This window comes from Aphelocoma coerulescens, chromosome 18 (genome assembly GCF_041296385.1).
Source record: "Aphelocoma coerulescens isolate FSJ_1873_10779 chromosome 18, UR_Acoe_1.0, whole genome shotgun sequence".
In the NCBI taxonomy this organism is placed as follows: domain Eukaryota; kingdom Metazoa; phylum Chordata; class Aves; order Passeriformes; family Corvidae; genus Aphelocoma; species Aphelocoma coerulescens.
Genome location: NC_091031.1, coordinates 8,291,639 through 8,317,465, shown reverse-complemented (window position 1 = coordinate 8,317,465; position 25,827 = coordinate 8,291,639). Strand labels below are relative to the sequence as shown.

General features: G+C 54.1%; 1 protein-coding gene across 2 annotated transcripts in view; it reads right to left on the bottom strand.

Moving 5' to 3' along the window:
- The window catches only part of MGAT5B (alpha-1,6-mannosylglycoprotein 6-beta-N-acetylglucosaminyltransferase B), a 65,055-nt gene extending 62,690 nt beyond the window's left edge, over positions 1–2,365 (bottom strand). For both annotated transcript variants that reach the window (XM_069032776.1, XM_069032775.1), the window contains exon 1: positions 2,298–2,365. In XM_069032776.1, coding sequence (XP_068888877.1) covers positions 2,298–2,365 — 68 coding nt within the window. The remainder of the gene's footprint in view (positions 1–2,297) is intronic.
- Between the last annotated feature and the right edge of the window lie 23,462 nt (positions 2,366–25,827).

Genomic DNA, 25,827 nt, shown 5'->3' with positions numbered 1-25,827 from the left:
AGAGAAGTTTTCAACTCCCAAATGCTGAACCACCATTCCCACCAGCAGAAGTCAGGCTAATAAATGACCCCTCTCTCTCAAATCTTTTTTGCTTGGAGCCTGACAGGGTCATGGTGCTGTCAAAGTGATGCTCAGCCATGGGCATTGTCCTCCATGCAGGGGACCAGGGTGAATTCTCTTACTGACCACTGTGATGTCCCATGGAAAGCCTGGCTTTGGCTTCCAGCTGGCAAATGAAGCTACAGAGCCAAGAGCTGGGCGAGCTGGACCAGGGCTGCTCGGTGAATTCCATCAAATGAGACACCCTTTGCTGCTGAGATGAAGTCAGAGCCACCCTTGGACATTCCTGTGTTTTCCACAGTGATCTGCTCCCTCTCCCCTTCCCTTCCTGCAGGCACTCTCCCAGCTCAGGGCTCTGCATTGCTTTGCTAATGTGTCTGGAGGGTGGTTAATGAAATGTTTTGGTGCACAGGATCAGGTTTCCTGTGTGCTGTTTGCCGATGGCACCGCTGCCCCGAGCCTACATCACGCAGGGGATTGCACCACAGGATTCCCTGGAGCAGCCAAGCTTTGCTCAGCCAGCAGCAAGGAACCCATTTACAGGACCCATCCCGACTGCCAAGATCTTCTCCCACTCCTGCAGGTTATCCCTGACCCACATCAGCTGTGGGGTGCTGATTTTAGGGGAGCAGAGCAGATTTGCACCAGGTTATGGCTGGAGCTGGGCAGTGCCAACACTCACCCATGCTGGGCTGGGAGCAAGGTGACACAGGACTGTGGCATGGAGGGTCACACTCAGCGTGACAGCAGCATAGAGGAGGTGCAGGGGTCCTGGACATTGTGGCACAGCTAGGAGAGGGTCTTGGGAATTTCTCCTCTTGCACAGGGAAAGCCTGACTGTTAGCAACAAGGTAACCCCAGTGGTTCTGGTCTGTACTGGTTTGGGAGCAGAAGCCAGCCCAGGACACATGGACAGGGCAGTGCAGGTGCCCTACACCGCTATGGACACCAGGGACCCTCCAGGCGTCACAAACCTCTCATCCACACACATCCTCATCCTTGATGGCACTTTGTGATCACCCTGAAATGCACTCCCCGTGCTTCCCCACCCTGATCCCAGGTCACTGCTGAAAACCGGGTTCCCCTGCTCCAGGAGTGATTCCCAGGGCACAGGGATGCTCGAGCCAGTCGCTTCCTCTCTATGGAATTCAAACGCAGTTAAGAAAGCAAACAGCCAGGCAAAGAGCATTCCCTGGGGCGAGTGTGCCCTTTGCGTGTCTCTCACAGTCACTCCCTGCTCCACCTGGAGCAAGCCTGAGCTGTGGGAACGCTCACGCCTCTGCCACCACTTTGTGACATGCCCTTGGCCAAGTTCCCCGGTCCCAGGGCGGTGCCGCGGGGTCCAGCGGCAGGAATCCCTCCAGGCAAGCAGAGCCAAGCAGCTCCCGAGGAGAGGCAGAGACCTTTCCACACCTGGGCTCAAGCGAGCGGCGCAAGCACAGCCTGTCCCCCCTCCCAGCGCCGGGCGGTAGCCTGGGCTAGGCAAAAAGGCAGCGAGCAGATCCCTCCGGTGATCCCAAACCTCCAAACACAGCGGGGAGCGCTGGAAACCGCTGGGCTGGGTTCACCCCACCTTGAGCTTCACCCCCGGCGCGTTCCCCTCTATCTCTAAGGGGTTTTGGTGCCGCTCCCCATTGGAAAACCAAGCAACTACCGACACCTCCCCTGTGTCTCAAGCCCGGGAGCAACCCAAGCACATCTCCAGTGAAGCAAAGAAGCTGGAGAGGGGAAGCAAAGGTATGGAAGCAAAAATGGGGAGTTCCAACAAGGGGAATAAAGCAATGGGTGGGTACGGGTGTGCTGGAGCCGGAGGGGTTCCGGTTTGGACATCCACCCCAGCCCCACTGCCGGTTCAGGGTGGGTTTCAAAGTCCCCAGCTGCACCAGCAGGTTTAAACCAGAGGAACCGAATCCCCCCCCGAGTACCAGCATCTCCGAGGACGGTACTAAAAAAGCCAGCGTTGAACAGCCCTGCGATAACCCCCGAGATACCGGCGGTGCGGCGAACCGGGAGCCGGCAGCCAGCGAGAGCTGCACGACCCGCACGCTGCCCCGCGGGCAGACCCGCCCGGATCCCTGACACCCTGAGCTGGGCTCAATCCGCACACGCACAACCCCGCAGGCTCCCACAGAGCCCGGCCAGCCGCAGCCCCCCGCACCCAACGCGCTCCGCCGGCCGCTCCCCACCCGCAGGAGCCGGGCGAGGCGGCAGCGGCCAGGAGGAAACACCAACTTTACCTAAAGGGTCTCAAGGTGACGAGGCATCTTCTGACCATTATCTTGCCATCCGCGTTGACTGTGATCATCGTTCAAAGTTGCGGGCAGGGGGCGGCCCCGCACCCCCCGAGAGGCAGCGAGGGCGGCAGCGAGCGGGGCTCAGCGGGCGGGGCGCGGGGCTGCGCGGGGGCGCATGGCGGGGGCAGTGGGGGGACACGTCCCCCCAGCCCTACCCCTGCCCCTGCCCGCTGCCGGCCGAGCCCATGGCCGGGCCCCTCGGCTCCGCTCCGCTCCGCGCACCCCGCGCTGCGGCTCCGCTCCGCCCCGCACCGCCCGCACCGCCCCGCGGAGCCTCCGCCGCGCTCCGCCGCGCTCCGCGTGCCATCTAGCGGCAACCCGGCCCCGCGGAGGAGGCGGCGGGACAGGGGGGTAAGGGAGGTGGGGGTGCGGCAGCCCCCCGAGGAGAGGGGATGGCGTTTTGGGGGGAGGATGGCCGGGTTTGGGAGGAGAGGGCGGCAGCATCCCCGCGCAGGTGACAGCCCCCGTTGTGGGGACCTCGGGAGGCAGGGATGGTCCTTCGGCGAGGGCTGTCAAACCAGAAATGCCACCGAGCACCGTGCCCAGGTGCTGTTTGATTTGGGAGGTTTTAGGAGCAGGGCGAACCTCCCCTGCGGGCAAAGGCGGGTCTGGAGTCTCTGACAGCACCAGGCTGCAGCTTTGCGGCCCCATCACCCTGTTTTCTCCCTGGGGGGCACAGTCACGGCCCACGATGTGGCTTCCCAAAGTTCCCGGGTATCCGTGGGTGCTGCCAAGAGGATCAGGGCGGTGTCCTTGGGAAGACAAAGAAGGGGCCGTGAGAGCTGAGGCAGGAGCAGCAGTGCTGAGCTCAGCAGAGGGGTTTCCGGCTCGCCTGTGAAAGGTGACAAGAACAAAAAGCCTCCCAAAACTTGGGACTTAAAGGAGCCAAGTGTGCACAGAGCCCAGAGATGCCCCATTTCCAGCCGCAGCCAGGATGGGTGCACCCCACAGGAGGATGCAGCCCCCCGGGGTGGGCACAGAATGGCTGGGAGGACAACGTTGTCCCCCCTGTGCACTCTTGGCCAGGCTACAGGACAGGACCAGGCTGTGGTCTGGGGGGGCTGTGGTGCCAGCAAGGCCCCCCTCATGCCATGCTGGCCCTATGGTTGGCTGGCCCCCTTTGCACTGGATACCACCACAGGTGCCATAAAGCATAGGGTGACACTGGGGGACAGCCATCCCTTGCCTTCCCCACGGTGGGATGCTCTCCTCCCATGGTTTTCCCCAGCCTTTCTCCATCCCATTTTCTTCCAGAGAGAGAAATCTCCCTTCAGCCCCACCCCCCTGGCCTGGCTCAGTGATCTGCTCCACAAGCACTGAGCAATTCCAACGCCCTCCCAGCACCAGCCACCCACTCCTCTACAAACTAACCTTGATTGTGCACAATCCCAGTGTTCTCCTGTGGGGCTGATGAAGAGGAAATGCTGCTGTGATACTGCATTTCCATAGGGATCCCAGATGTTCACACTGCTTCCTTCTCCCCAGTGGAAACCAGGGGTGACCCTGATTAGCAGAGCTAGGGAGCATCAGCTGCAACAGCACCAGCCACAAGCGAGCTCGGGGACAGACAGCTGGAAATTTTACCCCAAAACAGAATTTCTCCCCATGAAACAGCACTTTTTATCCAAGCAGGAGTGAGAAACAAAACCCTATTCTCTAGGGCTTCCGAAATACAGAGGGATTTTTGTGTTCATCCACGCTTTGCAAGGGAAGGTGACAGGAAAGGAGTCATTGCCACTCCAGGTCTGAGTAGGATCACAGCAGGATGTGGCAGATGGATGCACAGAGTGAGGATTTGCAGGAAGTGTGGCTCAGGAGCAGCAGTCAGCGCTGTCAAGCCAAACCCAAACTCTCAGGTCATCTTGGTAAGGACTCCCTTCTCTGAAGCCCATCCTCTGGGGACCTTATGGGCACCACCACCAGCCCCAGTGCATGGACAGACCCCTAACTCCAGCCAGGGTGCTCAGTCCCAGCCATTTTAGGTGCAGTTGGGAGCCTCTGGCCTCCTCTGGAAAAACCACCTGGCGTTCTTCACCTGGCCAGTGGGCAAGGAGGGGAGCAGCAGACTAATGAAGGTGCTGTGGGGATCCTGCCACCCCTGATTTCCTGCCTGCTTACTCCATTCCCAGCTCCTGCTGCTCTGACAGGAATTCTTAGTCCTCATTTGAGCTGTAAAACCACCTCAAAACCTGGTGTTTTCCTGCTTGCTGCCCTCCAGAACCAGCAGCAAGAGGTAGAGCCCTTCATTCCAAGAACTTCTTTCCAAGATCAGCTCAGCTCCATGGGGCTGGAAACCTTCCTAATGCACATAAACACTGCATGGAGTGGGTGGTGGAGCAACCAAGCCACTGCCTGGCGTGTGCCAGGAGCCAGCTTCCCACGAGGCTGGGAGGAGAAGGGAACATCTCACCCAGGAGTGCAGAGCAGGGGGGACCAGAGTTCCAGCGTGGAATGGATCTGTGGGATGGGACCCTCTGACCTCCATAAGGACATGCCAACGTCCTTCTGTCCATCCCACAAGCTCTGCATCGTGCCAATGGCAGCGGCTTCCCAGCAGGAAAAGTCTGGGGTGTGGCGAGGCACCACACATTAACTTTGTAAGACTGAGGGGTGAGTGACATTGAGGGGAGAAGGGACCAGGGAGGAGATGGTGTCCTGCCATTCCTCCTGCCAGAGCTGATCCTGGGCTGGAAAAGGGTTTGGCTGTTTCTTGGGCAGGCAGAAGGCAGCTCAGCCACCTTGGCTTCCTTCAGGTGCCTCCTGCAGCACTGACCAGGAAAGATAAAATATAATAAAATCAGAAATCTGCTCTTGTCAATCTCCATGCACATTATGGCAGGGTGCTGGAGGCAGCAGGAAGCAACTGGGACTGGGTAGCCAGGTAGAGTTGCTTCTGCCACTCCCAATTCCCACCAGAATCATCCGTGCAGGATCCATCACCCCAGGGTTGGGAATGTGGCATTCCCCATCCCCCCAGGGCCCTCATCCCTGAGGAGAAGCGCTGCAGCAGCCAGTCCTTTCCCTGTGCTGCTGCTCGAAACAAAAGCTTAATTAACTACCAGCTCTCTGTTTGGAGGGATAAATCTAAATTCCAAGGATGGTAATAAAGCAGTGAATTATCTTCTTCGGCAGCTGAGAAGCAATGGCCCCAAAAATCAATATGCTGAAGTTATACAGCACACAGACACACGTATGTTTGTTATTCCGAGTCCAGCAGCAGCAGGGAATGCACAGAACCAACTCAGCAGCCAGCTGGCCCAAAATAAACCAGTTTTGCACCAGTTAGAGCCCCTGCCCAGCCAGAGGTAGACACAGAGTATCTCTGGTGCAGGCTCCAGGCAGCTCCTCCACAGCTCTGCCTGTAACTGGGGCAGGGCCAAAGCTCCAGCTCCGACACCAGAGCATCCTCTGGGAGATGGGACTCACCCTGCACCACTGGCCCAGCAAAAGACCTTGGGAATTTCCAGCTGATCCTTGGTAACTGTGCAACCCCGAGTCCCCAAGCTGCTTAACCAGCCATGGCTGCGCAGAATGTGATGGTTTGGGTCACCACAGCTGCAGGAACGGGGTTATAAATGCAGGGAGGCTGTAACCCACCAGAAATAAAGCTTAAAATACACTCCTGCAAAGGTCACAGATGGGCACTCATCACTGCTCAGCCTCGACAGGGTTTATGTTGGCTTCTGGTGAGCAGTGCCCGTGTGCTGGGGGTCCAAAGGCACCCCAGGACCCTCCAGAGACTCCCCACTCCAGTGCTGGCCTCTCCTTCAGTGCTTTCCAAAGCCTGGGGTTTGGATCTGCCCATGTTTCTTCTCCGAGCTTCCTCTCAAGCCTCAAGCTACTGGGTCTTCATGGAAAAATAATGATCCCAGAGGGGGAGAATCACAGCAAACCACGGAGCTGTGATGAGCTGTGACAGGCCACTTCCTTAAGTTCTCCCAGCACACAGTCCTGCCCTTGAGATAAGAGAGGTAATTCGACTGCAGGAGCTGCAATGCCCAAATGCTTTGGGCATTAGGATCACTTAGGCACTCCTCTGTCCCCCCCAGGCGACATTGCTGGGGACAGGGAGCTCTTTTATTGACATGAAACAACTTGGCTCCACCGACGGCATTCACGCCTCTGCCCATCTCTGCAGCAACAAGGCAGAAAGGCTCCAAGCCTCGGCCTGACCTGTGCCACCGAGCATCCCCAGCCAGGGGCAGCCAAAAAAGCCCTAAATTTGCTCCTCTGATGGTGTTTGGAGAGAGCACTGGGCAAAGAGCAGGGAGGGGATGGCAGTGTCCTAAAGCCACCTTGGCATCCCCACGCACGGGATGCTCAGGAGCTCCCCGAGACTGCTGAAAAGGGACTCGGAGGAACCAGCAAAGACCCCGGGACTCCTCCAGCAGCACTGGTGGCCTTGCTGCTGCCAGAGCACTGAACATGTGGGTGCTGAAGATGCACCCACCAGCTTGAAGTCCCTGTAACTGCAGCCTCCAGAAGATGCAACATTTCCTTTCAACTCCTGAAATTCGGAAACACTTCTCGGCTAACAGGCAGCAGTGAGAGGGCACCTGACACTGCCTGGAGGGGGATTTACCCATCATGAGGGTCCCAGAATCTGTTCTCTGGTCCGTGGGGCTGCTTTCTGTTCACCAGGGCTGTTTTTTGGTCTCTGGGGCAGTTCTTCGGTTCACAGGGCTGTTCTCTGACCCCTGGAGCTTTTCTCTGGTCCTTGGGGCAGTTCTCTGGTCCCTGGGGGTGTCCTCTGGTCCCTGGAGCTGTTCTTTGGAGCTGTTCTCTGGTCCCTGGAGCTGTCTGCCTGGCTGAGGTCTCAGTGGGGTGCAAGGTACGCCCAGGCAGACACTGATCTTTGTCCCCCCCTGCCCTGGGACAGCAGCTGCGAGCCCAGTGGTGCTGTTCAGCACTTCTGCACCGCCTAAGGGCAGAGCCAGCAGCACGGCCCGGGGCAGAGCCAGCAGGGTTAGAGGCTGGCTGCAGCCCTCAGCAGTCGGGATGGGCTCTCTGAGCTCACAGGAGGAGCATTCCAGCGCTTGGATCCCCAGGGATGCTGCAGCCCGCAGTGCTGGCAGCACAGCCCTGGACACAGCCTGTGCTCGGGTACCTGCTGGAGGTGCACAGCCAGGTCAGGTGTAAAACACGGGATTCGCCAGCCCCCGTCAGCACAGGGCTGTCAGCGCTGCCTTGCGCGGGGAATTTGGGAAGCTCCTGCTCTTCCAGCCTGTCAGCACTGTGAGTCCTGCACTTCCATTAGCTGCTAATTCACTAATTCAGCAGAGGAAAATAATCGAGGGACGGATCACTCCTCAGCTCCCAATAGGATTGTGTGTTCCGAGCGCTGAATTCACCTTTCTCTTCTTGCTTAAAGAAACTCATGCATTTTTCTTACTACGTTAACTGAACCCAGCAGCGACCCCGCCTTCGCCGAGAAGCAAACACAAAAGGTGAAAGGAAAACCTGAACCAGCTTTATCGGTCAGGAAAGGCTCCTGGCTCCCCGGCTGCAAAGGGAGATGCTCAGAGGAAACAAGAGCGGCAATTAAAAATTAAAGAGAGAACAAGATGTGTGCAGCAGAGAGGGGAGGTGCGTTTGGATGGCTGCAGTTCATTAAGGGGGAGCTCCTGACCCCCTCGGGGAGCACAATTCCCTCAGTGGGCAGCTCTGCCCGCTCCATCCGGGCAGGGAAGAGGCAACAAAGAAGGGACAGAGGCCAGGGTAAAGGAGAGCAGCGGGGCAGGGTGGGCGATGCTGAACCACTGCTCCTGAAGGGAAGAGAGCATCCTTCTTCCCTTTGGGTGAGGTTATCTGAGGCTAAACACCGCAGAGAGCCCCCACCGGGAGGGGGAACCAGGAAAAAAGTCAGGGAAAGAGTCAGCCCGGAGGGCTGGATCTGTCCTTTTGCCGGGCAGACTTCTCAGAGCAGCCAGTTCAGGTTTGCCTCCCCCCGTGCCTCTCTGTCACACTCAGCTGAGCACATTTCCCAGCCCGGTGGGGTCCCAGGAGGACACTCCGTTGCTCAGCCACCGGATTAGCATCGAAAGGACAAGAAAAATCCTCTGGCGGAGCCTCCCAGGCTTGTTAGCACGTTATCCTGAGCTCCTGCAGCAAGGGAGAGCCCAGGAGCTGCCCCAGGCATCCCACAGGAGGGATTTTATCCCCTGTGGAACAAGCTCGCTGACCTGGTGACACCACCACCTTCACCGTGCTTGAGCTCAAGGTGAAAAGTGCTGCACCACGGGGCGGGGAGGAAGGGAGAGCTTAAACCCCCCTGACAGGCTCCCGAATTCACAAGGACTTACCCAGGGTCCCAGGGCTCACGTCAACACCCCAAAGGGAGCCCAGCAGGACACACACGCCCCCTGCAACCGGGCTGGGGAGTGCCAGGGCTGGGAGTCACCACGGAGAGCAGCGGGGTGCTGGAGCAGGAGGAAGGTTCAGCCAAATCGAGAGGGACAAGCTTCGGCTGTAATTAAAGTAAATCAAGTCAGGGGTGAGAAGAGCAAGAGTTCTCCAGCTTCTTAATACTGTGGGGGAGTCGAGGCCGCTGCACAGCGCCCACAGCCCCTCTGACAGGGTTTGTGAGGAGTTCGTGCCTCTGGCCCACGGGCAGGGTGTCCCTGAGCCCGGCAGCCACAGCCCGAGCTCCCAAAGAGGAGCTGAGGGTCTCCCACGCCCTCCCTTGGGACCCGTCAGAGGGGACAGAAGCGCCGCTGTCCCAGTTCCCCCCCAAATGCTGGTGCTCCCCAGGCAAAGCCCTGCTCCTCCCGGCGCTCTGCTCTGCTCCACAGCCGGGCACTGGGGATCTCTGCGCCTCTTCATCTCACATTCCACAAACCCACGCTGCTCCTCGCTTATTCCACAGCCAACAAAGCTCCAGCTCTCCACCAGCGCTGCCCGGGCAGGGTGAGGGGGTGCAAGGCTGGGACATCCCAGGGCAGCTCCCATTCCCCTCGCCCTGGCTGTCCCCAGGAGGCAGCTGGGAGGGTTTAGAGCCAGTGCCATCATAACTGGGGAGGGGAGGTGGCCCCCCAGGCTCCTGCACTGCTCCTTAACACAGGTTGATTATCCGCAATCAGAGCATTCACAAGTGGCATCCCCACAACACCAGCCCAGCACCTCACTGCCCTTTTCTCTCTGAGATAACAGGGAAAGGGCTCCGCCAGCGCTGCTGCTGCTGCTCCCCGGGGATGGCAAGAGGAGAGGACGGGACAGGCTGACCCCGGCCGTGCTTCGCTCCAGCGACGAGCTGAGCCTCATCTCCCTGGGACACCTTCTGGGGACACCTCTGTGCCGGCGACTGGGCAGGGCAGGATCGGACCCCAGCCAAGGCCTTCCACTGTCCTGTTCTGGACACAGCCAGGAGAAGAGCAGGGGAGCCCAGCAAAGCCCAGGGCTTTGCCCTGCTGCTGTGAGGACATCGGGAGCCTCCAGCTGAGTTCCCTTCCTCCTGCTGGGCTTCCTCCAGCACCCCGGCACAAAGCCCCTGCCCTGCTCTGGATGATGCCCAGCCCAGCTGGTGGAGCAGATGCAGGACCTGGGCACAGGTGGCTTTTGTTGTCAACATCCTGGGAGCCTCCAGCACCTTCCTCAGCCTCTCAGCCCCACTGTGAAGGTGATGGCAGCTCCAGGCACAGCCCCAGGAGCTGGCGGTGCTGGGGATTAGTTGAGGATGGAGCTACTGGGGGCTGAGGAGGAGACACCAGCCCACAGAGCTCTCCAGCTCAAGGCAATTCCCTTGGGTGCCCCCCAGCCCCAGCTGTGTTAAAGGCTGCCGTACCAGGAGGCTGAAAGTGGGAGAAGTCTCATTTTGCAGCCCCATCTCTGCCAAAAGACTTCAAAATTCATCGAGGAAATCCTACATTGTCCCGAATTATTCAAATTCTTGATGAAACAAATGGAAAGCCCCCAGCTATAGGCTGGGATCATGCAATTAGATTTTTAGAAAATAAACCTCTGAAACCCTCAGACATTCAAACCTACATGAAGAAAGATGTTCACTTTTCACATACGAGTGGAAATAATTTTAGATTTTTATTATTATTATTATTATTATTTTAGAAAGGAAATAAGCATATTTCAATCCAGTCAAGAGTGAAATTGAGTTTAACAACAAAGCAATTTCTATTAGTGGAGACAGAGGGGAAAAAATATGGATGAATAGGAAACACAAAGAAATGTGTCAGACAACGGTGGAATTAGGAATTAAAAGAGACTTTGCTTTACTGCTGATAATATAAGCACATAATGATCTACCTCATCCCTAATGTGCTCCCTTCCTGTAAAAACACTGTAAAATCACTACAGTGGAAAAGATTGGGGTTTAATTCTGCCCTCCATCCAGCAGGGGAGGGAAAGGGGTGCTGTGCTTTACAACCCCCATTAGGGCTAGTCCCCTTCTCCTAGAGAGCACCTGCTCTTCCCATCCCACTCCTGTTCACCTTGTCCACCCAGTGCTGGTGTTTTTGGGGACAGGCAGCATCCAGCTCCTGAGGGTCCCCATCCCAGAGCACACAGCAGCACCACGGGTTCTCTCCCAAGGTGTCACTGCCCCTCATCGCGAGTCATCCCCATTGCCAATGATCCAGGTCCCCGGGTTAAAAATTTAAAGTTTGAATAATCTTAAGTATCAAATCTTAAAGCAATTACACTGCCCTAAATCTTTATTGGCTTTAGAGATTAACTTCTCATCTCCAACAAGGCAGCTCCACTTGTTTCTGCTCAGCAGGATCACGATTTGAATATGGAGACAAAGGAATATTGATCACGCCCTATATTGCTAAATGGAATTTTTTGTACCTCTTTCCTTCATTTTTCTTTCTTTTCTATAGTTCTTCTCCAGACAAGCCAGTGAAGGTGAACTGCTGCAGGAGCTGGGGCTGGAGCCGCCAGGTGCTCTGTCACAGAGGCAGGGAGGAACACAAAACTCAATTTCCAGCAAGTCCTGTTCCCTTTGAAATCAATTAGGCAGCTCCCGAGGCCCTGGCTTGAAAAGAGACGGACGGAGGCAATCAAGGGGAGAAGCACTTGAGTAAAAGAGCAGTAAAAGCACGGAGAAATTCCCTAAAATGCTGCTGATCCATCAGCTAAGAAATCATCCCATCATCCCGTGAAGGAAGCCAGGATTTGAAGAGCTGGGTTGGTACCAGCCCTCCTTCCCAGGGCACGGCTGGGACACGCTGCCAAAGCCACCCCAGCGCCGTGGGACAGCTGTGACACAGCCCAGGGTGGGTTTTCCCTGGGCTTGGATCCAGCCCTGGGTTAGGGATCCAGATGCATCCATTAGGGACAAGACCTCATTCCCAAAGGGCATTTTGCCTCATCCTGGGGGGGTTCAATTCCTTCAGGCTCAGCGTCCCCCTGGCACAACAGGCATCCAGAAAGTGGCATCACAAGGAGCACACAGTGGCATTTGTGTGACCCAGAGGGGCCCTGGCAGGGGGGAAAGTCAACAGAGGACAGGCAGTTCCTCAGGGAAGGATGCTTTGGGGTTTTCCCTCTCCATTTCCTTGCTGAGGAGGGAAGAGCACACTGCTGGCAGAGCTTGTTCCCACATTTATCCACGTCAAAGCTCTCTCAGAGCCTCTGTCTTCCGAATTTCCAAAAGGAAGGGGAGAAAATCAGAATCAGCAAACTGAGGAGCAGTTGGAGCTGCACTTGGCCTCAGAGAGGATTGATAAGTCTCCTCCACACCAGTAAATAACCAGACTTTGCTCCTTGCCCAGAGATGGGAGCATCCCCCCTCCAAACACCTGCAATAAGACACTTGCAATTACTGCTTTGTCTCCTGGAAACTGGTAAATAATTCAAACAACCCTGCCTTTTTTTTTTTTTTTTTCCCTTTTGTTTTTCATTTTAATTAATCCACATAGAATTTTGTCCTCCAAACACAATCACAGCAGCCCAGGAACAGCCAGCAGAGGATCTCATTACGCAGCTTCCCAGCCAGATCCTGCAGCCATTATTAATAGAGACTTCACCGAGCGAGGAATTAATAAACCCCGACGGCAAGGGGGAAGGGAAGCTCTCCTTCTGGAGCACATCACCCTCTCCACCTTGTCCCTGGCATGGCTGGTTAGAGGTGCCAGGGGGCTGCCATGCTTTAGGAACAGCCAAATCCTGCCTCCTGCAGCAGCCGGGTGCTCGGTCCTGCAGCCCAGTGCCACCATCCTCTGTCAGTGCCGGCGGCCCAGGAGGAGATGCCGGGTTCAAACCAAGCGAGGAAGTCAGGAAAGCTGGCTCAGCACACACAGGTCACTGCACAGCCTCACGGCAGAGTCCAAGGGTGTGTTTTCACAGAGCTGTGCTAATCCTTCTTCTCCCTGCTCACACCAGGAGCAGCCACGTGTCTGGAGCGCTGCCTCAGCACCAGGAATTGCTCTCCCCTGGGGGTGGCTTTATGGAATGCAGACACACAGGCCCCTCCCTGGGAGGAGAGAGCAGGATTTTTCCCCCCAGCACCCCAGTGTGGGGGTAAAACCCTGTGTCCAGCTGATTTCGGGGTTTCGGATCCTGCCCCAATGCTCAAACCCACGTGGTGCCTGTGCTCATGGGTGTCCTGTGGTGAGCACCCATCCATGCATCCATCCATGCTGGATCTGCTCTGGTTGACCCCTCAGGCAGAAGGAAACACCTCTTCCTTGGAGCACTCCCTGTTCCAGTGGGGTTTTCCTGACATAAGGCAGTCGGGATGGGACAGCGCTGACTATAGGCAGGGACACAAGGGACACCCTTCTCCTGAGGGATGCTCCTGCAGGAAAACGCCAGCATTACCTGGAGTAACTTGCACAGGGACCAGGCACAGCCACAAAAGGCTGGCACCACCCCCTTGTTCTGCCCTGCTTTTCCCTATCTGGATTCCTCTCTCCTTGTCCCGGCTGTGCAGGCTGCAGGAGGGTGTGATTCTCTTTGGCTCCACGGCTTCTCTGCCTTGATCAGCTGCACTTAGATAAACAGCAGTACATCAATAAGCAGCTCTAATTAAAGGTGTTAATAGCACTGGGAGCTAGGGGAAAGCGCATCGAGGCAGGAGGGAGAGCAGTTGGCAATCTGAGGAGAGCGAGGGGAGGAGCTGGGAGACCTGGGATGCTCAGGACTTTCCCTTTCTGCCTTGGGGAGCTTGGCACACACCCCGCGGGTGGGACAATCAAGCTCCAGGAGCCCCTATGAAATTACCAGGGAAACATCCCCGTCCTGATTATCCTGAATAATTTATGCAGATGCTGTCATGCATTCATATTTTATGGAAGTCTTGCAAAGCCGTGGATATTCACAACCATTCGCTCCCTTCTAGAAATCTCCATCTGTGAGGGGTGCTGGGAGCCGGAGTGGGAATTACACCTGGGGGACCTCAGCTCCCTGTGGCACTGGGGACAGGGCACGGAGCTGATCAGGGCAGCCACATTCCCAAGGCTGGGTTGTGCTCCTCCATCCCAGCATCCATCCCCCGGTAGCTCCTGGGGACAGCCACGCCAGGGCAGAGGGGACAGGGGACACTGGCACAGCAGCACCGCTCCCACCATGACCCCAGTCCTGCACCCACCACCTCACAGCCTTCCCCAGCCCTGATTCCCCAAAGCAAAGAGGCTCTGTGGCCCCATGGAAGGACTTGGGAAAGGGTCAGTTCCCACAGCACCATTCCCTGTGCCCAGGAAGCTGCCACACAGCGATGCTGAGCAGGACAAACGGGCAGGAGCTGCTCCCAGGGGTCCCTCTGGCCCCTGATGGGTGGGATGCAGAGTGGGGCAGAGGGGACCCCTGGGCTGCCACTGCCTGATGGTGGGCTGGGCATTCCTGCCAGCTCCAGCACTTCCAGAGCTTTCCCAGAGGCTGTCTCCCTGGAAACTGGAAGAAGGAAAGGGCATTGCTTCCCTTCAGGAAAGGTGGGTGGACAAGCTGTGCAGCAATTCCTTCCAGAAAGGGGGATGGATGGAAGGCTGTGGCTCCTCTGCTGCCCAGCTCCAGCTGTGTCAGGCAGGATCCTTCCTTCCCAGGGATCCTCCACGGATCACTGCACAACCCAGACCTCACCAGTGCTCCACATCTCCATCTGCTTTGGGGTCAGGACGACTCAGCACCTGGACCCAAGGCCACATGGGGGAGGTGACAGGCACTGCAGGAGAAGCAAAGGACTTTGTGGAGAGCCAACAGAGCAGGAGGAAGAAGGAGCAGGTGGTGGATAGGGAGGAGGAGAACAGATGGGAGTAAGGGGAAAACTTGAGGAAACCAAGAAGAGGTGCTCAGAGCATGCTGGAGGAGGATGTGGCCTCAGGGGAGCCTGCCAGGACCCAGAAGAGCAGAAAGTCAACGATATTAAAACAAAGACACTGGATATTTTCATTCCCTGCAGCTCCTGCTCCTCAGAGGAGAGTGAGGATGTCTGAAACGCAGGCAGAAATTAAACCAGAGGCACTTCAGTCTGCTTGTTCAGCCTGTAAAACATTTGGGGAGCAGAGCAGGGACATGGCTTAGAGGAGGCAGAAAGGACTGGCACAGGTCCCCAGCCAGCCCCTTTGTCACACCCCCCCACACTGGTTCTGCTGTTTGCTTCCCCTTTGGGGACACCCCAGGAACCCTTTGCTCAAGCCCAGCTGCCTCTGCCTGCAGCAACTCCCATCCATTTCAATTAGTGAACCTTCCCCAAAAATGGAGCAGAGGCCTCAGCTCCTGCGAGCAGAGAGGGGGGACACAGCTCGGGGCAGCCACTCTGAGCCTCATCCATCACACACTGACCACGGGCATGTCCAGCCTCCCCACGCCGGGCAGGGCACGAGCAGCACCCCAGCACCAGCAGCTTAATCAGGTTTGGCCTCTGCCAGCAGCTTCTCCCAGCCCAGGGAAGGAGCAGGCTGAGGATCCAAAGGCAGGCAGGAGCCTGGGGGCTCACCCAGAGCCAGATTTCCTCCAGGAGCTCGCATCAAGCTCAGTTAGAGCACTGGTGATTTATTAGGAGAGCTACTCCTGGGAGCAGCTGAGAGGCTGCAGAAGAGGTGTCTGCTGCACCAGGGAGCAGCACAGGGAGATTTTGGGGGCAAAAGCTGCTGGTTTAGCTCTGGGTATTCAGCACAGGGGCTGGCTGGGGCAGCAGAGATGCAAAGGAGGCTCCAAGCCCTGCTGGCAGCAAGTTGAGAAACAGGAGGTGGGGAGAGCACAGCTCAGCTCCAAACCCACAAATGAGCGTCCCTTTTTAATCTTTTCCAGGGAAATGGCTTCTCCAGTTTTTGTCTGGAACAGCCAATCGAACCCAAGGAGTTGCATCCAACTGTGAGTGAGGGGAAAAAAGAAATCCAGGTCTGTTAAAAATTATGAAAGACACCTTGACAGTGTCCCTTTAATGTAATTAAAAACCTATTTAAAGGCATGCCAAATGTTTACTAATTAAACAAGCATTCATTCTGTAGCCATAATGAAAAAAGTAATTGGGATACTTCAAGCAAATCCCAGGTTTTTAAAGAAATAATTACTTTATAGAAAATTAGTTACTAAATTAAACCATTCTTTACCTGCTGTTACTTTGGCTCTTTTTCTCATTTTTGTGCAGTTGAATCCTGACATTACCTGGGACAGATTTTTATCCTGGATAATGAATATTTCAAAGGACTCAGGAAAAAAGAGGACAAGTAGGAAATGCTAGCAGGTGCCCAGATATTACTATGGGGCTGGTAGACAAAGCATGGCATGGTTGGAACAGACTGAAATGTGCCCTCGTGGCGGCACACCCGGTGCTCTGCTGGCTGATCTCCATCCCAGCACCCCACTGCTGCTCCAGTGCTGCCACCGAGGCAAACCAGGGCCACCAGCTCGGGTACAAACATGGGCCAGCCCCCTGAGCCCCACTGCCATGCTGCTCATGGAGTGAACTCATCCCCTGAGGGGAGAGAGGTGGTGTTTGCCATCCTTGGAGATGTCTAAAATCCAGCTGGAATAGTCCTGGCACACCTGCTGGTGGAGGGCTTGCTTGAGCAGGAGGTGGGACCGGACAACCTTTCCAACCTCAGCCCCTCTGGGATGCTGTGATGACCAGAGGAGAAGGAAAGATGGTGTTGTAGGGCCACACCACAGCCCTGCCTGCAAATCTGGGCTCCACACTCAGGTGCCATCGAGCAGCCAGCTCGTATCTTTGTGCCCTCCTTGCAAAGAAGGGTCCCCGGCTTAGCTCACGGATTCCTCCGAGGCAGAGCTGTCCCCCTGGTGACCACCCACAGACCTGACACACATCCTAAGGCTTCCCAGATGCTGCCAGTGCTCCAGCGTGAACAGGTCTGAGGCCAGTGTCCAAGGACAGGTTGGATGGGACCCTGCACAACCTGGTCTGGTGGAAGTGTCCCTGCCCGTGCAGGGGCTGGATGAGATGATCCTTAAGGTCCCTTCCAACCCAAACTGTTCTGTGATTCAGAGGCGGGGGGAGGGAAACCAAGCACTCCCAACCTGTGTCATTAACAAACACCCATCACAAGAGGTTCTTTCTGTCTCCTCCTCCTCCTGCAGACCCTCTCCAACGCAATCCTGGCCAAGCCAAGGCTCTCATTTCCATACCAGAGCACACAGCACTAAATTTAACGTGGCTCCATGAACCACCCAACTCTTGTTTCCCAGCCAAGGTGTGCTTGCCTCAGCCTGTCAGCTTTACCTGGCTCCTCCCGAGGGCAGGCACGGGCTCTGAGCACGAGCCCACTAATCTGAGGTGACACCAGGCTGAATGCAGAGAGAGGCAGCGAAGGCACACAGTGACCAAACATCTGTGCAGGAGGCAGCAGGGGCTGGCTCCCAGTTGTGGGGCTTGCAGGGGCCTGGGATAGCAGATGGAGAGTCTGATTGCATTTGCTGATAATGGATTAGGAGGCTTTTCTTGGATCTCCACTTTCTCCTGGTTAGCCAGTTCCTTGAGGGGCTCTGCAGGGAGGTGTTACAAGAGATTTATTAACAAGATGAACTGCAATGCCAGGAAAAGCTACTCCTGAAAAATGCACTTTCCATCTCACGTGTGCACAGGCTGAAACCCACCCCATGTGAAAGCACTCAGCATCCTTCCTCCTCCAGCAGATCTGCTCCTTCCCTCCCAGCTGCTGTTTCACCAGAGCAATGAGAAAATGCTGCTGTGCTTCCTCAGCCACCCAACAGCCTCCAAAACGTCCTTATGTGCCAACAACAGCAAATACAAGTGCCTTAAAAGCAAGGCAAAAGAACCTGTGGGGAGGCGCAGCTTGTCCCCAGCATCCCCAGCACTGTCACAGCCCTTCCCCAGGGCCAAACTCCTCTTGGCTGCTCTGGCAACAAGGCACAGGCTCCCAGCTCTTCCCAGGGCTGGGGGAGAGACAGCAGCTCCAAAGATGTCCATGTAAGGGCAAAGATTGGGTTTAACACCCACAGGCAGGTGTTGGGGAGCTGGGTCTGACTGGCAGGCCAGCCTTTGGCACAGCTTCTGGAGAGGAGTTGGATGCTCCCCGTTTACCTGACAGCCTCCAAAAATAACTGAGAGCTTCCAGCAGCGTCGCCTGCTCCCAGCTGTCCTTCAGGACACAGACACACAGTCCCGCCCTGGATACAAGGCAGATTATTTGCGCTGCCTGAAGCCCAAATATCATATCTGGAAGCCCTACCTGGCCCCCAGTGTGTCCATCTGCAGCCTAAAGCACGGCTGTTCCTGCAGGGATCACTCCCAGCCCAGTGAAGAGCACACTGAAGGTACACACTGCTGGCCAGCAAGTCTGAGTAATCCATTTTTCCCTGTTTTCCCTTGAACCTGATCCACCTAACGCTGCCCCAGGCATGGGCTGCTTTAGCACCAATCCCACCCTGCAGGTGAGGAAGCCAAAACCCATCCTAAGGCCAGCAAAGGAGCCAGGATTAGAAATCCAAAGCTCAGCTCACCAGACTGACTCACCTGTCCCACACACAGATACAGCCCAAGCTGAACACTGCTGAAGCTTTGAGACAGAGGTGGCCACAGCTCCCTGCCAAGCAGGAGCTACAGGGGAACCAAGGGTGAGGGAAAAAGAGATGAAGTGAAGGGGGAGGCAGACAAGAAGCAGGGAAAGTGAAGAAGAGAGAGAGAGGAAAGCAGGTGAGCACAGGGGTACAGGAACAGGAGTCTCCTGGTGCATGGTTGATATTATGCTTCACTACAAGTGAGATAAATTGGCTTTTTCTGAAAGGAAGGATACAGAGCACACCATCACCATGTGTGGGAGCCTGACAGCACCTCAGAACCAATGTTCAGGGAGAGCTGAGAGATTCACCAAGTGCCAGGTCAAATCAGAGTGGTTGTGCTGCCTTTTAGCAGCTCCCTGAGAATTAACCCCTTATCTTGTAACCTTATCCCCCTGAGGAGTGGTGTTGGACTGTCTGGTCCCTGAATGCCATTGCAAAACCCCAGCACGGGTAATCCCCAGGGACAGAGCCCAACAAGCCCTGGTTCTCCATCAGCTCATGGGATATCTGCAACAAATGAGGCTGCAGGTGGAGGAGTTACACCCGGGCTGCACAGGAACTATTCCTGCCCCTGCCATCAGACCCAAGGATGAAAAATGAATTCAGCAACTAAACCACAATTCATCTCAGCTGGCTGAGAGCTGCCTCTGCAGCCAGGATCCAGGCACAGGCACCACTTAGCCTGGCCAATTTCCCGTGTTGATGCTTCACCGGAGACCCCGGCAGGACAGAGCCATTAATTACAGAGGCTGGAATTGTCTCTCCTGTAGATAAGGGGGCACCAAATGCAGGTCAGGAGCTGTATGTGCCCAACAGGGGAATGAACTCTGCCAGCAAGTGCTGCTAAAACCAGTCTTTGCTGGGATCACACGAGTGCTGCATGCTCAGCCAACCCAGCCACGGGTCCGGCTTGGTGGGTGGAATACAATTCCTCGGGGAGCAGAGCTGCTGCCATGCTCAGGATTTAATTGCCAGGTGTAGCCAGTGAGAAGCGGGTTCCCTGCTCTCCCCAGGCTCCTTGGAGCTGCTGATCCCCACCCACTCAGCTGCAGGCGCTTTGCAAAGGAGGTCAGGAACTCCCAAAGGCTCTGTGCCCCACGGTCAGGCAGCAGCCACAGGGACAGGACCATTCCCACCCTGCAGCTGGGACATCCCCAAGCAGGGCAGGCAGCTGGGACCTCACCTCCTACATCCAAGGCCCAGCAGGGCCCCTGTAACTCCCTTGCTCCTGGGCTGGCTGTGCCATCACACTGGGAGGGTTGAGGGGACACAGAGGTCACACACAATAACCCCAGCCAGGCTTCTGATGATTCACTTAAATACAAAAATAGCACAAAGTGCCTCATGTTCCACCCAGTATCCTCAGAGGAGAATGCTTAGGAGATTCACCTTCCTGAACCAGCAGGATGAAGCTGCCACACCACAAAGAGAGGAATTTTCCAGGATGAGCCTCATCCTCAAATGCCCCACCAGACCAGCATCCTGCCCACCCATCCCCTTCCAGCTGGCCATGAACTTCCCACCAATGCCACAACATTTCTCCATCCTTTCCTGTGTTGTTCTTACACTTCCCCCCTCCAAACCTCTCTCCTCCACAGCTGGGAGGATCTGCACTGAAATCCAGTCCTTGCCAGCAGAGAGGAGATCAGCCCCACACCTGTCCCACCTCCTCCCTTGATTTCCCACTCGAGCTGACCCCGAATCCAGGACCTGGAGTCTCCACAGCCATTCAAAGAGGGACAGCAGCTCCTGCTGGCTCTTGGCTGGAGCAAGGAGTTACCTTTACACCCCTGGGTGCTGATGCAGCTGCATTTGTTGGTTTGCTCACCAAAGAGGGTCCAGCTCCTCTCCCAGCCCAGCAGCAATTCCTGGTTTGTGTCCTGGGACAGCAGAACAGGGCTGTTCACACTTAGTGCCTCAAAGCAAACAACATCACTTCATTCCCCTCCTTTTGCTCTGTACAAAACACACTACAGAGGACTCAATTATAGACTAAACCCATCTTCCATCTGTGCTGTGCCACACCAAACAACTTACTAACGAAGAACAATTATAATTACTGACGCAGAGGTGACTCCAGAAACGCCACCAGAGCAGCTTGTGTTTGGGAGCTGCTGTATCCCACAAAACATCCCATTCTGGGCACTTCAGGAGGATGCAAGGCTCCCTTTGCACACACACAGGACAACCTGCCCTCACTCAAGCCTCTTCCTGGTTTCCAGTACCGAGGAATTGGCTCAAATCCCTCAGCACAAGGTCTAAGAGCCCTTCTGCTATTTCTGTGGTCATTAATTATGACAACTGGGTCTCCATGAGGGTGTTACAAGCTGGAAGGTACAACAGCTAATTAACATTGTGCTCTCGGTCCCCACAACCTCCTAGCTGAGCCACAACTCTGCCAAAAGACTTGCTGGAGAGAAGGCAGGGGGAGAGAGGGAAAAAATATAAAGAAAGGCAGAAAATCATCTTGGCTCCCAGCCCAAACCTTTCTCTTTTTAAGATGCATTTCAAGAATCTGGTGGCTGGTAACCTCGCCGAGTTACAAGGGAGGCTGCTTGTCAGGAGCTGACCTGAGCTGGATTTAATTGGGAGCCAGTTGGAGCGAGATCCAAAGGGCACCTTGGGGAGCAGCAGAGGATGGGAACAGCCACCACACGAGCAGAGAGCACCCTCTGCAGCTGCAGCCAGAGCCTGGACCTGCAGTGGGCTCTGGGTTTGGGCTGGAGAGCCCCGGGCTGTCCACAGCTCCAAGCAGCTCCCAGGACAGCGGTGCTGACTGGGGATTTGCAAACTGGATTAGCTGGGAGCAACCAGCTGCTAATCCCAGCTCCTCCTCTGAGGCTGCCTGTTGCCTTAGGCACAACCACTGCCTTTCTGCTTCAAAATTCTCAGGTTCTGCAATATTTATCTCCTGCACCAAGTTGGGGTTTGTTTTGTTGGGTTTGTTTTGTTTTGTTTTGTTTTGTTTTTTTGAGGAAGGAATATATTAACAGAGGAAAACCAAATCAAATATTCTCCAGCAGTACTTCCCAGTAGAAAATATTGACCGGTTTCCACATCTAAGTATTATCAATATCCTAAGCCTTTAATTCCACCAGAAACAAAACAAGTCCATTTGAGACTTTCAGTCAATGACTTGGGAACATCATCATTCTTACTAAATATATCCCCTCAGGAAAATATTGACCATCAAACTGCACTTTCAGCTGGTTAAAACTACCCAGGGCATTCCTACTCCTTCATTCCACAGCCTGAGCATCTGCCACCTTAACGGCTTCATCAGCAGCTGAAAAGAAGTTTAATTTTTAATGGAGCAACATGACCTTTCTCTCTCCTCCAAATGAAGTGACACATGTTCACGCAGAGGAAAACCAAACCACACCACGACAGGCTGTGAGTTCAAAAGGCAGTGAAGGCACAGAGCTCTTTCTGTGGCTCACAGGTTCATCTTCACAGACAAGCAGAACCTGAGCTCTGCTGATCCCTCAGTGTTGCTACCTATCAACACATCATCATTCCAGAACTCCTGGCTGCCTGAATATGAAAAATAATCCTCTTGTTTTCCTCCTACATATTTTAGCACTCCCCTCTGCTTCCCACCTGGCTTCTCACCAACCTCTCCTGACCACATGTTGCTACAGCCTTTGGCTCCCTCACAAACTGAAGTCTTTGGCTTTGATCCTGCAGAGAATCCAGACCCACAGTGGGGGTGACCTATTGTTGGAAAGCCAAGAAAGACCATGTATATATATTTTTTTTTTCCCCCCACAGTTCAGACTGGGGTGTGTGAAACTGCCCAGTTTATGGCCTGGGAACCCTTTCACCAGCCCAGTCACCAATGCCAAGCAAAACCTCCCCTGCCTGGTGAAAGAAAAAACTCACAGTGGATAAAAAAAGGGTCTGGTTGTCTGTGGCCTTGTGCCAGCCCCAGGAATGCATCCATCAGCCTGCAGTTCTGCAGCAGACCCACTGGGTTCCCCAAGCACACCGGGTGACCAAGGCAGGTTGAGCTGCCCAACACTGGGAGCAGCACAAGTGACAGCTCTGCCAGGCAAGGCAGTGCCACCCCCAGCGAGGGCACAGGCCCCTGGTACCCAAACAAGCACTATCAGCATTGCAAACACACCAGGATGTCCCTTGGCACAAAGGTGTTTTATCCAGGAAGGAAGAAGAACGTGAACTTTTCAGTCTGGAAGCATCTTCAAGCCATCCTCCCCTCACGATCCCTGCCACCGGTGGTTTATTTGCTTGCTGCACAACATCATAAACATTTTTACCAGCTAGCAAACTTAAAATCCAATTGCTTCCAAGTGAAGGCCAGTGTGCATAATGCCCTCTCCTTCCCTTGGAGTTTTTTCCTCCTGTGGCTATGGAATCAGGAGCGTGGGCAGGCGCAGTCCCACGTGGGTCCCGCTGAACGCCCGCGGGTGCTGAGCCCTGTCCCTGCCTCTCCCTGCAAAGGGCAGCGCTTCGTGTCTCACTGACATGTCTGAGAACCAGCAGAATTAAGCTCTTGTGAAGTATAATTATGATAATTATTCATAAATGTCGTCGAGATGTGCCTGTGATCGCTGCTCTCTTTCACTTTGCAGTGGGGTAAGGGTGGCAGATGAATGCAAGCGCTGGAATATTCATTTTTCAGGCTCACTCGTGCCCTATTTTCTCCAGAATTTCCAATTACAGCACAAGTGCCTGTTGAATGCCAGCCCTGCGGGGAGGAAAAGCAGCACCTTCCATGGCTGGGTCACCTCCACACAGAGAAAACCCCGAAATGGAAGCAGCAGCTGGACGTGTTGGGTTTGCCCTGTGTGGAGCCGAGCACAGGAACACACCACAGCAGCCATTTATATCCTATACAGATATTTTACAGGAATAGGTATCACGGGAAGAAAGGCAGTTTAAGAAGTTTGGCCTGCAAGTTTTAGATGTGTACTTGGAGGAATTCCAGCGAGGGGAAAGGCTGAGCACTCACTGCCATCCTCCACATGCACTTTGCTCCATCAGTCACGCAGTGGGAACGGGGCAGGGACGCTCCAGCAGCTTCTGATTCTCTCCACTGCTTCTGTTTTCAGCCCCCAACACCCAGTCCCACGGCTGCAGCATCCAACAGAGGAAATACCTCCTTGGCACCATCACTCAGCTCTGGAGATGTGAAACAAATGCTCTGCCAGTCACAATTTGGTGAGCACAAAGCAAATAATGATGTATGGTGGCGAAGCTCCTTTCAACAGCTGATTACACAGATAATAACCTATTCGGTTTTAGGTGGTTTAGGGTTTTTTAAACAGATTAATAATCATAAACTCAGAAGGTCAGGCATTACCACAAGATGAGTGGCTCTGACAACAAGCACTGCGTTTAGAAAGGATGCTTAATTGAAGCTAATTTCACTAGGTGACCTTAAACAGCAATTTCCTTTTCATATGACAGAATGACTGATTTTTAAAAATAATTTATTTAAGGCACAAACCTTCTATTTTTCCCTCCCTTCATTATTAACTTTGAAGTGCAAACTCCTGAATGTCCTTTTATCCAGGACTCAAAAGGCTGTGCACAGCAAAAGTTAACCTGCAAGGTTCTTTTCTATTTGTTCACATAAAGGATTGTGCAGTCAGGTATTGAATACAAATTCTTTCCCTCGGAAATCAGAATGCCAAGGCCATCCAAAGATCCCACTGGTGAAACCACAGTGGATTTTGACGAATCTTCAAATTACTGAATCTCAAGGAAAATCTTGCAGCAGGCAGAATTCATCTGTACTGGCCTCCTCCTAGTTACCTTCCCTGAGCACCTTCACCTCTGCAATTGTATTATTTCATGTATTATCCAGCCAAATGAGAGGCAGCAGAGCTGTTCCCTGCTGCTCCCTCCATTCCCGGCAGTTGCAGGATGGAGCCTGCACTGAATCCTGACTTTTACCCTGGACAAAGCCCTGCACAGCCACATTTAATTTTAGCTAAACAGGACCCAAGTACTCCACGACTCCGATCGATTTTGTGGAGTCTTTCAGACAAGAGCACTTGCGTTAGGAGGAAAGTACCCGAAATCGTGGGAAAGGATACTGGAAAAGGAAACCAACAACAACAAACAAGCCCCAAACCAACATTCAGACATGTTCTACTCTTAACAACAGCATCTGTTTCCTTAAGATGGGCTCTCAAACAGGGCAAGGGAACAGGCTAAGGCTGAAGCAGCCACTGATTTCCCCGAGACGCTTCACTGGTGCGTGTCTACACCATGAATGAAGCATTTCCCAAGGACTCCTTAGCACTAAAGCGAGTCCATGTCCCTAAGCAGGCTCTAACAAAGCACTTCCAAGAGCCATCAGTTCCGACTGTGCCTCCCTCTCCCAAAGCCTCGGGCACCACTGTTTAAAACAGTGACAGGAACAATTCCGACAACTTAACGAGCCTATTAACAAAAACAATGCCCGTAATTTGCTTTTATTTGCGTGGTTGTGACCATGAAAAGAAGAGGCAGTACACTCACTTGAAATCAGCGTTTCCATTAAGGATAATCATTGTGGGAGCCTGCTCTCAATTACCACCCATTCCAACGCAAGGACACCTTTTATTAAGGTAAGAAAAGGTTTCAATCATTTAGACTCCTGCACGGTGTCAAAATGTAAACAAAAGAGAAAGGAGAGCTTGGAGGAAGACTTATAACAGCTGAGATAACCAACTTAACAGAGTTATCAGAACTAAACAGAAATCTCGATTTCCAATGCACAAACTCAGCTGAACAAAGCACCCCCTTCATGTGCCCAGTGAGACTAATTCTCTCTTCCAGATTTGCTCTTTATTGCGTTTTAAGGACCTTTTCCCCACTCTTATTGGTGCTTCTCTTTGGTACTAACACAACCTCTGAAATTAAATTTATCAAGGCACCATTCTGAATTTATCCATGAAAATCACAACAGTCTCAATCTTGCTTTTGGACCAGCACGGTCATATCAGAAGGGCAAGGTCCTTGTAAAGCAGCAAACTTCCCAGTTCAGCTCCATCTCTAAATTATCCCATCTTTTATTATTTTTGCCTGCATGTTAGACAGAGATCATGGAAAACGTGGTATTAACTGCTGCTGCCACTCAATTAACATTAGTGGGGCTACAAAGAAAATAGAGGTGTGGATAAAGCCTTCAAACACACATTTCACCAGGAAAATTACTGGTTGTGGTTGTAAGGTCATGCCTTAACTGACACACACGCACACTTTGGGTCCAGGGTGGGTATTGTGGCTCCTGGCATGAACATTGCATTTCCTATTTATACTGACAGCCAACGTTTGCCCTAAAATACAGTATTTAGGGTTCTGTTCACACATCCCTCTGTGCATTAGTTACTGGCACTTAGGCTGGAGTCCAGGGAACCACATTCCTCACCTGAAGTAAGCTTGTGGAATTCCAAGGAAGTCCAGAGGTCAGTCTGCTTAACTGGCACGTGGTCCTGAATTTATGGCCTTCTACATTTAAATTATTTTCCATAAAGTCACAGCAAACCCCACCAGGAAGTTCTCTCTCCTGTATACTTAAAATGGTCACAAA